At 48.4% G+C, this 14379-nt stretch overlaps 1 protein-coding gene across 10 annotated transcripts in view; it reads left to right on the forward strand.

The window, feature by feature from the left end:
- Positions 1-14379, forward strand: part of HIVEP3 (HIVEP zinc finger 3) — a 289740-nt gene that overhangs the window by 261956 nt on the left and 13405 nt on the right. For all 10 annotated transcript variants that reach the window (XM_054223793.1, XM_054223792.1, XM_054223796.1 and 7 more), the window contains 2 exons: positions 360-535; positions 9114-9212. In XM_054223793.1, the coding sequence (XP_054079768.1) occupies positions 360-535; positions 9114-9212 (275 nt within the window). The remainder of the gene's footprint in view (positions 1-359; positions 536-9113; positions 9213-14379) is intronic.

The raw sequence follows: 14379 nt of genomic DNA on the forward strand, positions 1-14379 counted from the left end.
CCGGACTGTTAAATGCCTTATTCAGACTATCGTAAGTGCCTCAGTTTGTGTTTGTGGAAAATCAGGACATTTGGGTGACCCTGTGAGTTGATCGCAGACTTTGGGTTATTTGTCTGTGCAGAGAAGCAGATGCAGGACATGAGAACATATTCCTGAAGAGGAAGTAGGCATCTGGGCAAAAGCTTTTGAAGATATTTTGAATTTAGCCTAATTACCCAGAGCTAGCGAATGGTAAATGAGACCGGTGGTGTCAATAACATGCTGAATTAATCCAGGAAAGTTGTGACTACTTTTGAGGTGGGAATCTTCTTTTTTTTTTTTTTTTTTTTTTTTTTTATCATGACACCTGTTGCTCATAGGTACAAATCAAACGAAGAGTATGTGTATGTGCGAGGCCGTGGAAGAGGGAAGTATGTATGTGAGGAGTGTGGAATTCGCTGCAAGAAACCCAGCATGCTGAAGAAACACATTCGCACGCACACAGACGTCAGGCCATATGTCTGCAAGTACTGTAACTTTGCTTTTAAAACCAAAGGTAAGAGACAGTCAGCTCCTAGCTCCTCTGCTTAGTTTATTGACTTACAAGCCTTCTTGGGGGCGCTGGTGAAGGGGAAGGGAAAGCCTTCCCAGGGTCTGGAAAACCCCAGGAGTCGGAGGGAGGGGGATGAAGGAGTCTTAAATTGGCTATTTTCAGCAGAGGACCAGCCCCATGTTCAGCTGCGTCGCAGTGGAGAGCACTGGCTGCCCATGCCAACCTGCAGCACAGCATCCACCCCATCCTACAGGTGCTTCTGAAAGGGAACGATCCTGAAATAGAGCTTCACTGGCAGGGATTTATAAACAAAACCACCCCAGAATGAGAGCAGGGGCTCCTGGGTACAGGCAAACATCCCTGACTGAGCACCTGGAGACGGTCTTCGGGTGGCTTTTTGTGCTAGTGCTCTCAAGATCTGTTTGCGCTGCACTTTCTCATCCTTTGCAGTTGCATGTAGCTTCGACATTTTCTATATCATATCAATAGACTTTTTCTCTCAAGACCTCCATTCCAGGACATCTAGTCATCAATGATCCACAACCTCACTCCTACCTGATATTCTTTGCAAGAGACTTTCATCATTGCCTCAGTGAGTGTGCAAGTGAAGTCTAGCAGGAACACGCAAAAGTCTCTCTTCCAAGAGAGTTTGGGTAAAGTTTTCAAAAGTGCCAGAGGTGCCCAGGTCCCTTTAACTTCTCATTGGAGTCTGGCATGGTGGGTTTGACAAATCTCCGCTCCATCTTTGGTTGCAGCAAGTCTTGCAGTAAAGATGTCAAGTTCAGTTTCTTGATTATAGTTTGACATCAATATAAAATGTCCGTTGTCTGTAGCTCCCATCCTTGCAAATCTCAGAAGATGACACAGCTGGGGGAGTTAATTACTCTTCTTAATTACTCAAGAAGAGCACCAGCCTCAAAAAACCAGCGCTGCCCAAGGACGTGGCAGAGCATGGGTGTGGGGAGGAGGCACTGGGTGCTGCATGGGCTGCGGCATGTGCGCGTACCCAGAAGTGCTGTGGAGGACGTGTCTGTGCTAGACAAGGGAGCCAGATGCCGGGTGATTCGGGGTGGGCAGTGCCTGAACGATGGCTCTGTTGGTAAAGCTGGCAGGCGATTTCTGGGTAACGACGTGTTGGTAATCACTGGGCGCATGGGAGCATGGGGAAGTGATACCGAATTTGAGGCCAAATTCTCGTCAGACACATGCAGCAGATCCAGGCTCCAGTTCTTTCTCTCCCTCCCAGCCCGGAGCTATTTCTGATTCATTTTCTTTCCCTTTCCCTCTTGCTTTTGTTACTTTGTTCTGAGTTTTTCCTTTGAGAGGTGAATCCATTCAGCCTCTTCCGTCACTTCACCTTGCTTTACACCATGCTTCTGTTAGGCTTTTATTCAGGATGCTGCGATCAAACCATCCTTTCCACCATCTCTCCAGCTGCTTTGCTCTTCATGTCCGCTCCCTTGAAGCACCCAAGCTGTCAGCACTGACTGTGCCGGTTGCGCTCTGCAAATAGGCTCTTGCCTCCAAGGGACTTCCCTTCTTCAGCTTTGCAGGAAGCTTGCATGAGGAAGGCAGCATGGAAATGCTTCCTTCAAAAAAAACCGCCCCTCTGTTGGGATTTGATTGCAAAGCTACCCATTTGCCTATGGATACATGAGGGGGCAGAACTTCCCCAAAGCAGCGATTTCAGGACAAATAGTTGCACAAAGGTAACTTGGAATCGCATGAAAATGGCGCTTTGCTGGAAGGGGGTGACAGTCAGAGCCCTGGCTGTGTCCCGTGGGCATGCTTGTACTCCGGGTAACTTTGCAGCGCTTGGGGAAAAGCTGTTTGCTTCACTGATGGAGACACAAGGACCTTTTGGAAGAGTTTTTGGAGGGTGAGAAAAAGGTCAGCTTTGGGTGCTCATAAAATCATCACAGTCGCAGAATCATTGCTGTTGGTGATGGAGTGTGACCAGAGGTTTGCAGAACTGGGGGGTTCACAGCTTATTTTGCAGACGTCTAGAATAAGTTCGTTTGTGCCCTGATTCATTAGGATCCTCCTTCCTGGGGTGCAATTTTGCAACCACAGTTGATTGCAGAAGGGAGAAGCTGGAGCTCTTGCTACTGGGCTGCGCTTGCAAAAATATAAGTTGAGTTGAAGCTCTTTTCGCAATCAGCTTTCCAAAGTTAATTTTAGCCTTCAGCGTAAACTCAAAGGGGATATCTGTGGAGCTGTCTTCATTTTGGCTGTGGTGGATCTCTCCAGCATGATCTAATGCTCTAAACTCTCAACGAGGCTGGAAGCAGTTAAACCTTTTTTTTTTTATTATTATTTTTAATGAGGATCTTTATCTGGTTAAAATGTACCTCCCCCCTTACCCCTGGAAATCCATATCTGTGTTCCAAGAACTGGGAAAACTTTTGCAAAAGAAAGAGCTTTAAATATTTTTCCCTTTTCACTAATTATGCTGTTTGTCTGCTTTTTGTGCATTTCTGTCACTGTGAACGAAGCTGTTCCTTTGAGTTACAGAACTGCAGGGAAATGTTTTCTTTTTTTTATTATTTTAAAGCAAGTCCGTGAGATTTTTGTGTGCTCGCTTAGCTGATGGAAACAGCAGTCTTGGAAATTTGGTTTGTAAAGATTTATTTGATTTTACGTTTCTGGACCAGATATAAACGTGCCTCTTTAATGAGGTGTCTCTACCTCCACTGCAGCAGCGCTCTCCTAAGAGGTTTGTTACTGCGGCCTCCAAGAGGTTGTTTAAAAGAAGTTAGGCGAGCTTCTTCGTTGTTTTCTTACCAGGAAGGAAACGAAGAAAAAGCTGCAGTCTAATAATTTTCCCTTTCAGGAAGGTCAGGGAGAGCTTTTCCCTTGACCACCTTCCCAGAGGGGACAGGGGAACCGCCAGCCTTCCCTTGTCACTCGTCTCCAGACCCTGGAGGGAAGCGCGGCCCCTTTCTTCCCTCCTTCTCTTGGGTGACCTGGGGATGTGGGTCAGTGTTGGCACATTAATTCCCCTCCTGTGCAGACATTATCCTTTTCCACAGCTCTCGTTCGGGCTCACATCAGACTCTCACGTCCTGATTGCTTAAGATTTCTTAAGATTTCTGGAGAAACTGCGTGGAGCAGCTCACTGCGTCTGTGCCGCTGCCTCTGCTTAGAGGTCAGAAGGGAGAAGGAGCTTCATATTAATTTAAAAGGTGCTTGTGTAAAGGACATCAGTGCCTGTTGGCTGAAGATATCCATTTGATAGTCTAGTCCTCTCACTGTTTCCAGACACCAGACTTCCTCGTGTCCTCAGCCATAGTCTTCCTTTAATAAATTAGTTTGCAGTTCCTTAAATCAGCACATGACAGGCACTGAGGTTATTGAACATGTTAATATATTAAATGCATTACCCCCTCAGCCCTTAAAGGCAAGGTTATGGCTGCACAGTTTATTATTATTACTGCTCCAGCAGACTCAGCGCTCTGCTAAGCCTCCTCTGGAAACTACAGAGCAGGTCCAACTGGCGGAAAGCTCCGAAAGAATTAACTGCTGTTATGGCAGGGCAGATTGATACAGAGATTTGCAGTATGTCCCCGCACCCTGTGCGTGCTGGGGCCCTTCCTTAGCGGCTGGGACGAGGGAAAGGGTCTGAGCATCCCCGTGGAGCCACTGCCGAGAGGAAGCTTTGGTTCCCCCGGCTCCTCAGGACGTCCCAAACCTCCGCTGGGATGAGGACAGGGTTATCCTCAGGAATTTGCTGCCCGCTCCCTTCTGCAATGTGGCGTGAGGCGCGTCGCTGGGAACAGAAAACGGCCCCATGGTCCAGACAGGAGGCGAAACACTGCGAGCAAAAGGGCTCTTTAACTTCCCAGGGAAAGGGGGGAAAAAAAAAAAAAAAGGAACGAGGGCTGGAAGTCAAAGACTGGCAAATTCAAGTGAAATATTAACTGTTATTTTTTTAAACAGTGCAGCTATTAATCCCAGCACAAGCCTCAATGGGAAATATGCTAATTCTCTATATTTTGAAATCTGCAAATCCAGCCTGGGTACCTTTCTGGAAGATTAGGTTTTGGCTAACGCAAGCTGATAGGCTTGATCCAGAAGATGGCTAATATTTTATGGCCTGTACCAATACTGGCAGGCAGGCTCAAGGTTCAAATTTTCTTCTTTAATCTTAAAGTCAATAAGTCTAAAAGATAATAACAAAGATTTTTAAAAATTAAATCTTTTGCCCAATAAATTCCATAAATTAAAGCGTTCCTTCTCCTAGAGTCTCGCTTGGGGACATTATATCTATGCAGATACCTAAATCAAAGCCTGTGCGTTACTGAAGTCACACATAAAACTTGTTCCAAGGGTTTATCTGGGATGAAGAGGATTGACCTGTTGCTGCGTCTCTGTGTGTGAGTGCGTCCCCCAGCAAAATGGGAGTCTGCTGCTCTGCTCTCCTTGTATATTATTTTAAAAGAGGAATGTGAAAATGCTTAAGTCCTGGAGATCTGTCAATGTTTGTATCACGGCATCTCTTTGGACGCAGAGATCATGCAGTTGGTCATTTGTTGGGGTATTTTTTGTCAAATTGTTCACATTTAATAGGAGAAATAGAAAGCATGGTGCGTGCCCAATAAGAATAGGATAATTTTTCCAGGAATCTTACCTTTTCTGTTCCTTACTTTTCATTTCAACTCCACCACCTTTAAAATATGACAATGGATATTCTGAAAAATTATTTTCCCTGTTTTAATTTAAATGGGAAATCACTTCTAGTACCTATTAAGCCGCTTTAAGTGCTTTTGGAGCACTAGAGTTTTGGCTTTCTCAAAACAACACACGTGTTTAAGCTGCTTTAAATCCAGAAGAAGACATCACAACATCAGAAAAGCTTAAGCAGCCGGGAATACGTGGTTCTAAGCAGGTGTCACGGGAGAGCTGTGCTGAAACTGCCTGCGCTCCTCCAGTACAGCAACAGCTGGGGTGGGCTCGCAGTTTCCACTGATTCCTGAATTGTAGATGGAGCCAGTTTTCTTTCAAATCTGGGAAATTTTTGGTAAACGATCCTTAGTGAGGACCACTTACCTGCTTAGGATTCAATATAACTGATCTGCTATTTAAATCCAGCTTCCCCGCCTGCTAGTTTCTCTCTTGCTCCTTCCAATATGTGGTTTTTTTTCACTGTTTCCAAGGAAGCAATGCTTCTGGGTTGGTTTTGTTGTGGGTTTTTTTGTTTGTTGGTTTGTTTGTTTTTTTAAAACTTGGGAGCCAGAACTCTCTAAGGCAACAAGTAGCTGTGAATCCTTCATTGTAGGATTCATATCCAGCTTTTACTTGGGCAAAGAGGTGTTGCCTTCACTGGAAATGTGCCAAAGGACTTTAGCATCTAATCCTGCCAGCATTAATTAAGGGGTCTAAAAACACAAACTCTAAGAAGAACCCTGATAAGATAAATATCATTGTCCTCCAAATTGTTCCCAAGATGATAACTCAGCCTCTCAGCTCGTGTAAATAAGCCTCGAGCTTTTAATTTCCTTAAAATGTTGCAAACTTAGGTCAGATGAGAATCCAGCCCACTGAGTCTCTCTTCCCTAGAAGGGTAGCAGCAGCCCTATTTCGTTGGAATTTCTTCTTGGTGTGCCTGCAGGGTGCTGTGCATGGGTAGACCCTGCACCAGGGGGGTTCGCGCTGGGAGTTTGCAGGCTTCTCGTGTTCCTCGGCGCGTGCGAGTACCGCCTGGTCTGACCAAATGAGGATGAAGGAAGACGGAAAGCAGAAGGGGAAGGAAAGCAACACTTGCTATGAATTGGTCCTTTGGTATTTTACATTCGCACGGGGGGGTTTAGCGGTGCCTGCGCAGCACCTTCCAGCAGACAGCCTGGGTGGGGAAGGGAGAGGAGAAGCCGTGGCATTGCCTTGCACAAGGACAGTTGCCTCCAGTGACAGAAAATAGAAAAGGAGGTGAAGCTGATGGCTTCTGGCAGAGCTTGTCAACCCCAGCTGTTGCGCAGGGTGGAGCTGAGTGAAAGCAGAGGTGCGGGGAGCCGACAGGAAGAGCGCTGCAGGCTGCAGATGGGCTCCCCGTGCCTGCCCAGGTCTGCGGCAGCAGAAGGGAGTGTCTGCGTTCCCTGTGAACAACACTGGGGCCGAGGCAGGGGAAGGACCCGCGTGTATTATAGCCTGCGGACACCTGAGGAGGCTGAGACGGCTGCTGTGTGCCTCCGAAGCCCAGAGTCCTTCCCTCAAGCACAGAGTGGCTGTGGTCTTGCCCAAAACACCGCATTCAACAGCACCCTGAGTAATTAACGTAATGCCCTCCTGGTTTGGCCAAAGCCAGATGCATGTAGCACAGGGAATATATAAGTTTGTTTTGGGGAAATGGTAGCACCAAAATGCCTGGTGGATGTCTTCTCCCCGCTCTTCCTACCATGGAGATCACAGCTGAAGTCCTGGGGTGCCGCAGACCATACTTTAACCCCCTACTCACACCAGGCATTTATTTGGGCTTATTTTCTGTGTCCATTATCACCGGAGGGAATCCATTTAGGGATTTTGGTGTGGTAACTGAGCAAAGATGTGTCATTTTTGCCAGCCAAGATGTGATGTGCCGTGACGGACAGGCAGCAGCAGGGTTTGATTTCAACAGACTGAGTCAGTTTGTCTTTTTGCTAGTTAGGCCCAAAATTAAATTCCAGTTCCATGAGGCCACAATTTGGACTCGTTGGATAGTTTTCGGTAAAACAGTTTTTCACTTTAAAACAATGGTGATTCACTGGAACCAGAGGTGTCCATGAGAGCATGCTCTGGTCTGACTGGGTGTCTTTGGGCCCACAACAAAACTCCTGGGCCAAAGTGGAGAAAGAGAGGTCTGATTTGGAGCAAGGACCTGAGCCAAGTTGGCCTCATCCTCAAACCTGAGTGTCCTAACCATGGGGCTAAGGGTATTTAGGCATGAAGTTTAAAAATAATAAATCTTTCTTACTGAAGCTGTTTTGCTGCATTTAAATTATTAAATATCCTTTGAATCCACATCCTAGATGGGTGCCAGATACACAAGGATATATAGTCAGCCTTTGTCTCTCTTGGTCTTTCCTGTTGGAGCTATTCCATTTTGTATAAAATGGGCTAAATAAATAATTCAAGGGCTAAAGAGAAACTAACTTGGTAGCTAGATGGTTATGGCACTCTTCTGAGTTGTGAGGGCGTCACGGGTAATTCTCTGCTCCAATGAATAGTTGCTTATTTATTTATACTATCCAGAGCAGCGGGAGGAGAGGTTGATAGAGGCCCTCTATACTCCCACCCAGCTCAGGGACCAGGGGACTCTGTGGATTGCAGGATACCAGCTGAGGGACCTCAGTCCTCAGCTGAAGGTTATAATAAAGTGTGAGAATTCATTTTTTCCTCTTTTTTTTTTTTTTTTTATTGCGGTGAGGAAAAAAAAAGCCTTGTGTTCAGCACGACTCTCCAGCGTTAGCTAGCAGGAGGGCTGATGGCACATCACGTTGCTGCAAGTGAGTTTGGAGGGTCCAACCAGCTCCTGGGCTGTGCTGGGATATTACACAGCCCTTGGTGGAGCTTCAGCAGGGGCCCAGGTTTCTTCTCATCATCAGCTTGGCCCATAAAGAGGTGTGGGAGAGGAAAGGGAAAAAGGGGATTGTTTTTTCTTTATTTCTCCTACCCTTTATTTTTGTGGCTGTTCCACCTACCTACCTTCCCCCGGCCTCCTCCCGCCAAAGGTTACCCTGTGTTCAGCGTTTCCCTTGGATATAAGTAGGGTTAATAACTGCCTGATCAACCTGCCTGTAATTGGGGAGTTAGAATTAGAGAGGTGTCCTGTGAGTCTGGCATGCCCGTGAGTAATGCCATCCCACTGTCTCAGAGCAGTGACCACGGCCCCCCACATCCCGGATTTCCCCTTGCAGGGGCTGCTCTTTCCACCCTGGCACTAATGAGGAACGCTCGTTAGTGCTCAGCAGGTTTTCTCAGTGCTGCCGGACCCTGGTGCGCAGGGCTTCCGAGGGGATCCATGACTCCCCCTGTTCCAGGGAGCTGAGAACTTTTGCCTGGCACTCAGAGCATCTGAGCCACCCTGCTGGGGGGAGGAGGGTGACTGTAGGATTTTCCCCATTTCTGTCCTCTCGAGCACTCAGTACCAGTCTGCCCTGTGGTGTGAAGGAGCTCCTCACCTCCAGGTGGGTGGCCCCTGTGTGCTGGGATGAGGTGGGAGGTGATGATGGATTGAGGTGTGTTTCTCTTCCCTACCATTTTCCTTTGCTGCATCATCACAGCTGAAAGCAATCCAGGAATTTTCATCCCCCCCAAGCCCCGATGTGTACCCCAACTGTCTTTTCAGGTTGCACAACACCTGCAAAGCTGCACAACCCCACCAGCACATCCTCTTCCACCCCGGTGCAGCAGCAAAGGAACGAAAGGGAGGACAGCCTTGTGTCATGGGGTATTTGCAATGGATAGTGGTTTGGGGAGAGTCAGAGGCCTCCTTGGTCTGGTTCAGAGCCAAATTATTAACTTGTTACTGCTGAGCTTGCAAAATGGAAAAAAAAAAGAAAAAAAAAAGAGCCATATTAACCAAAATATGTTTTCTGCTTCTTTTCAGGGAATCTGACTAAACACATGAAGTCAAAGGCCCACAGCAAAAAATGTCAGGAGATGGGCGTGTTGGTATCTTCACTGGTGGATCTGGAAGCCGAAGAAGGTAAAATCTTTCACATTATAAACCTGCTATTGCTGCTAACAGGGCAATATCCGTTCAGGCAGGAGACGTTCTCCGCAGATCATCCTTTCAAAGATGATCTTTCAGGCTTTTTTTCAAAGATGATCCTTTCAGGCTCTTTTCAGTGGTGCCCGGTGACAGGACAAGAGGTAATGGGCACAAACTTCACCATGGGAAGTTCCACCTCAACATGAGGAGGAACTTCTTTGCTGTGAGGGTGGCAGAGCCCTGGCACAGGCTGCCCAGAGAGGTGGTGGAGTCTCCGTCTCTGGAGACATTCCAAACCTGCCTGGAGGCGTTCCTGTGCCACCTGCTGTGGGTGACCCTGCTCTGGCAGGGGGTTGGACTGGGTGATCTCCAGAGGTCCCTTCCAACCCTATGATTCCATGATTCTATCATTCTGTGTGGAGCAGTTTGTTTGCCCCAGGCTCCTTCCAGTACCCAAGGAGGGATTTCTTCTTGCATGGGGTGGGTTACGGGGCCGTCCTGGGATGGTGCATCCCTGGGACAGTGTGTGGGCCTGTGTCTCCCTGCTGGGTATTTTGCCTGTTTGGCTGAAGTATTTTGTCTGGCTGCAGTCAGAGGCAGAAGTAAATGGACGAGTAGGGAGCATCCTGCTTTGGCCCCGCGCTCTGCGTGTGGGCTACACACGTAATAATAAATAGTGGATCTGTGGCGTGAGAAGGTTCTTCTTGGTATTTTGTGGTATCTCTAGTGGGGAATTTGGGAGCCTGACTGCTGTGCTTTGGCCTGGGTCTCTCCTGTCCATAGAGGGAGTCTCTGCAGCAGCAAAATGAGACCCCCCACCCCGAGGATGCATTGCCTGAGGCTGTGACCCCTTACTTTGCTGCTGCAAGAACAATCTGGTGGGTGAAGGAGAAAAATCAGTCCTGGAACCCCTGGTTGGGACCTGACAACACGTTTTACTGGAGCTGGAGTGCTGAGGCCGAGTGCGGGGATGACCCTTCCGTGCGTGGCCTGTGCAGGCTGTGGTGATATTCTTGCGGAGGGGATGTGCTCTGGCAATACAGCAGTATTAGTGCTTCGGAGATACCTTCCTCCTGAAAGGGCTGCCAGAGAAAGACTTTTCCACAAGGATCATCTAGGGACCTGCCCATCTTACTGTATTTGGCTGATCCCAGGAGACTCCAAATTACCAGTGCAAACCTGGGCTGCATCTGGAGGGACTGGCGCATGCAGGAGCTGCTCCCACCTCCGTGGGCAGACCCAGCCTGGACCTTGCCCCACTGCTGGAGACCTCAGCAGACCAGCATGGGGTGTCATCAGCAGGGGGGCAGCTGCTTCCCTTGTCTCTTACTCTCACGGGTCTTTTCCACGTGTAGGATGAAGGTGAATCACCCAGGTCAGAAATGATCTGGAAGATTTCTCAGTAGGGAAGGAGCCAGCAAAACTAAAATAACACGGTGCTTTGACATTTAATGGCATTATTCTGAGTGCTTTACAAGAAGATACATTTACCCTGACTCACCTGCTTATTTCTTTCATCTACTTATGCACAAACACACACACAAAGTCTGTCCAAGGCTCTGTAAATTCAGGAATCTGTCTGTTCTTTGAGGACGCATGACTCTCTTATTTAGTAATTTCCGCCCTGATTTATAGTATCTGCAGCTGAATTTCCCTGAAGTCATCCCGAGAAGTAGAGCTCCTCCTGGGAGGCTGGGCAGCATCAGGCAGGAGTGTGGTGACCATAATCACTCCTGTCTCCATCAGAAATGTTGAGGGAAAGGGGAGGAAGACCTACCAGCTGGGAGATGAAGGAACACGGGGAAGTCTCATGTATACTTAGCTGTTTGAGCTAGAAAAAGGTATTTTACCCAAATTATTGGAGGCTGCGCTCCGACAGCTGTGAAGGGTTAGGTTATGTGTCTCCAGGGAACAGTTAGATGTTTTTACGATTGTTATTCTGTTTCCTTTAGCAAGACCCTGAGTACTCAGGGCTGGAGCCACGGCACAGGACTGATGGGGAAGAAGCCGTAGGGGTAGCAGATCTCCAGTCCCCACGAAATTTTGGGTCACCTGCATCTGCGTTCAGTGGGTCGTTTACGTTTATAGGAAATGCTGCACATCCCAGCTGTAGCAGGAAGAGAGGCTCTGGGGGCACAGGTCTGCCTGTGTCGCAGTGTGTTTATTCCTGGATAAAACATGTCGTGCCACAGAGCAGGGTGGTGTTCTCTGTTTGCATTGCATTGCAGGCTGGTCGTGACACCATTGACCCTTCCTGGCTGCCACCCCAGAAATCCCAGTATGAAAGCAGCTCTTGGGCTGTCTTTAGCATTTTTTCTCCTGTTTCACCCCCTGTCTCACCCCAAACAATTTTGATTCCCCCATCTCTGGGATTCATTCTGCCACAGCCCGCAAGGGTTTGTTGACAATGGGTTAAAATGAACTTCATAAAACACATGGCGCCACGGTTATTTTTATAAAGTGAACATCAGCTGAGCAAGTTCTGGAGACGGCGCTGTGAGCCAGGGAATGTTAACTCGGCAGGAACAACAAACAGCGCTTATCACCCTGGTCCCCTGCTGAGGTCGAGTCTATCAGAGGTTTTATTGGGAAAGGGGCTGGTTCTGGGGACAGGGGCAGTGCCACATGCTTCCTGCTTCATAGGTAATTAAAAATCACAAAGTGTTTCCCTGCGCAGCCCCTGGTGGGGAGGGGGTTGCTCTGATGCAGGCGGCAGCCCTTCATACGGCAAAGGGGGCTCGTGGTCCGGGTGGTTCAGGGGGCTGGCAGGCTGTGCCTGCCGGGCAGCCCTGGCCACCGGCACCCTCTGTGGTGCTTTGAGTCTCAGCTTCTGGGTACTGAGTCTCAGAAATTCTGTCCCCCGCAGTGTGCTGCATCCTTGGGGTATCTCCACGCTGGTTAATTAAACTGTGCTGGAGACATTTGCAGGCCATCATCTCAACTTGAACTGCAGCAGCGATCAGCAAGGCAGCTGTGGTTCAGGCCATCTACTACACATCAAATAAACGCTGAGCATAGTGTGGGAATTAGCGTGGTCCTGGGACCGTTCCTGCAGAGGAGGTCGGATGTGGCCACCCTGTTTTTGTGGCACAGAGGTGCAGTTGCAGAGCAATCCGGTGGGGCTGCAGGACTTGTGTCACTGTCCTGGGACAAATATGACTTGGAGGGCTGGTGCGACTGTCCTTGACTTGAAGAGACCATGGCTCAACTTGCCAGCAGAGAACCCGTAACAAACGATAGAACAAGAGGAAATGGCTTCAAGTTGCGCCAGGGGATGTTTAGATTGAATATAAGGAAAAAATGTCTTTACAGAAAGGATTATCAAACTTTGGAACAGGCTGCCCGGGGAAGTGGTGGAATCACCGTCCCTGGAGGTATTTAAAAACCAGGTAGACGTGATGCTGAGGGACATGGGTTAGCGGTGGTTTTGTCAGAGTTAGGTGGATGGTTGGACTCGATGATCTTAAAGGTCCCTTCCAACCTAGATGATGCTATGATTCTATTATATCTGAGACGTCCCACTGGTTAACCAGTCCCAAACCTCAGTCATCCCCCAGTGCAGTGGTTCCATGCCTTTTCAGGCTTGGGTTCCGATTCAGGCCAGGTGTAGTCACCTGGACAGTCAGGGGATGAGGACATGGGAGAAAAAAGAAGTGCTATGGCACTATCAGACACCTGTGCCCCCTTCCACACTGCCTTTCCTGGCACGTACAGGGATGGACAAAGGGCTCTCCCAGGCCACGCCGAATAAACATCTAACCAAGGCTAAGGACACCTGACGTGGCCAACAGTGTGCCGCTCCGCCTCAAGGAATGGCTTTCTTCCTTTTAAATCTGCTTTTCTCCAGCTCTTCAGAGCAACCTTTCGATCGGGCAGAGACATGCTGTACTTGGCCGTGGCCTTTCCAAAGGAGGGCACGGCCAAAAGAAAACCTAGTCGGGGGTTTTGCAGTAGCTGCCCCAAGGGAAAATCGTTGGTGTGATGTGAGCAGCAGGAGGCTGCTCCCATGTGGGGTTGCTGGTTGCTGGAGAACTCCTTCAGCCCAGGAACTCACTTAAAATAACTGATTAGCTGATGGTCTCCAGAAATCGCTCCCTGCTGTTATACCACCCATCGCTGATACTTCTGCTGATCAAAGCTAGATAGGGAAAGAGGAAAGTGGCTCCTGAAATGTTGGTTGCATGACTCTGAAAAGAACAACTGTTATTTCAAACCTTTCCATTATTGTCAATTAGAACTAATGAATCATATTAATTGAGTGTCGCTCTTGAAAAACCTGCAAATCAGAAGTTCTATTTATGTTACGTGTAATTGCAGGCTTCTGAGGACAGAGCCGCAAGGGTTCACTTCCCCAGTCCAGGGTATGTTTTCATTCATGGTTTCCTTCAGTCATTCATCCCTGGGCTCGTACAGGGTTAATAGTAGTGCACTCAGCGGCGTGTTGTGCGAGCAGTGTGAAAGCCCGCTGATGGGAGCACTCTGCTTCCGAGAATGAAGGTCTGGCAGGTGATGAGGCTGAGCTTGTCTCAGCCTTTGGCCTCGTGGAAAGAGTAAATCTAAAGAAAAGCCCCAGAAAGGTCTGCCTTGCATCCCCAGGCCAGCTGTGAGAGCGCTCAGGGGAAAGGATGGGACCATCAGCTGGGGGACATTTTTTTTCTTGGCCATCGTTAAATCATTGGTCCCAGTCGGCTTGTGGCTGAACACATGGTGGTTGGGCACCTGCTGAGCCCTACCTGGACTGCAGAGGACAGGAACCCATCAGCTTTCGGAAGGGACTCCTCTCCCATTGTTGGCGTTGGCTGTGCGGCTGCTCGCCGGAATGTGTTGCGCTGTCTGGACTTTAGTGCCTTATGCAAACAATCCATGTAATTTTAAACTTACAACAAATATACCGTCCCCATTTCCTCCCATTGATGAAGACCATTTGCGTTGCTGTAAAGGGGTCCGTCTGCCGGGAAGGAATGCAGAAAGGTGAAAACGGGAAGGTGTGGTGTCGGAGGACATTTCCTTTCTTTCCTTCCAGCTTCTTTTTCACCTGGTTAAAGCTAACACTGGGCTTCTGCTGAAATTTCAAATATTCTGCCTCGCGAGTAAGGAGGCCCGTTGCTCACAAATGCCAAGTAAATGCTAAATAGATGGTCAGAAGATGGTCAGAAAATTG

The sequence above is a fragment of the Rissa tridactyla genome, chromosome 18 (assembly GCF_028500815.1).
Source record: "Rissa tridactyla isolate bRisTri1 chromosome 18, bRisTri1.patW.cur.20221130, whole genome shotgun sequence".
In the NCBI taxonomy this organism is placed as follows: domain Eukaryota; kingdom Metazoa; phylum Chordata; class Aves; order Charadriiformes; family Laridae; genus Rissa; species Rissa tridactyla.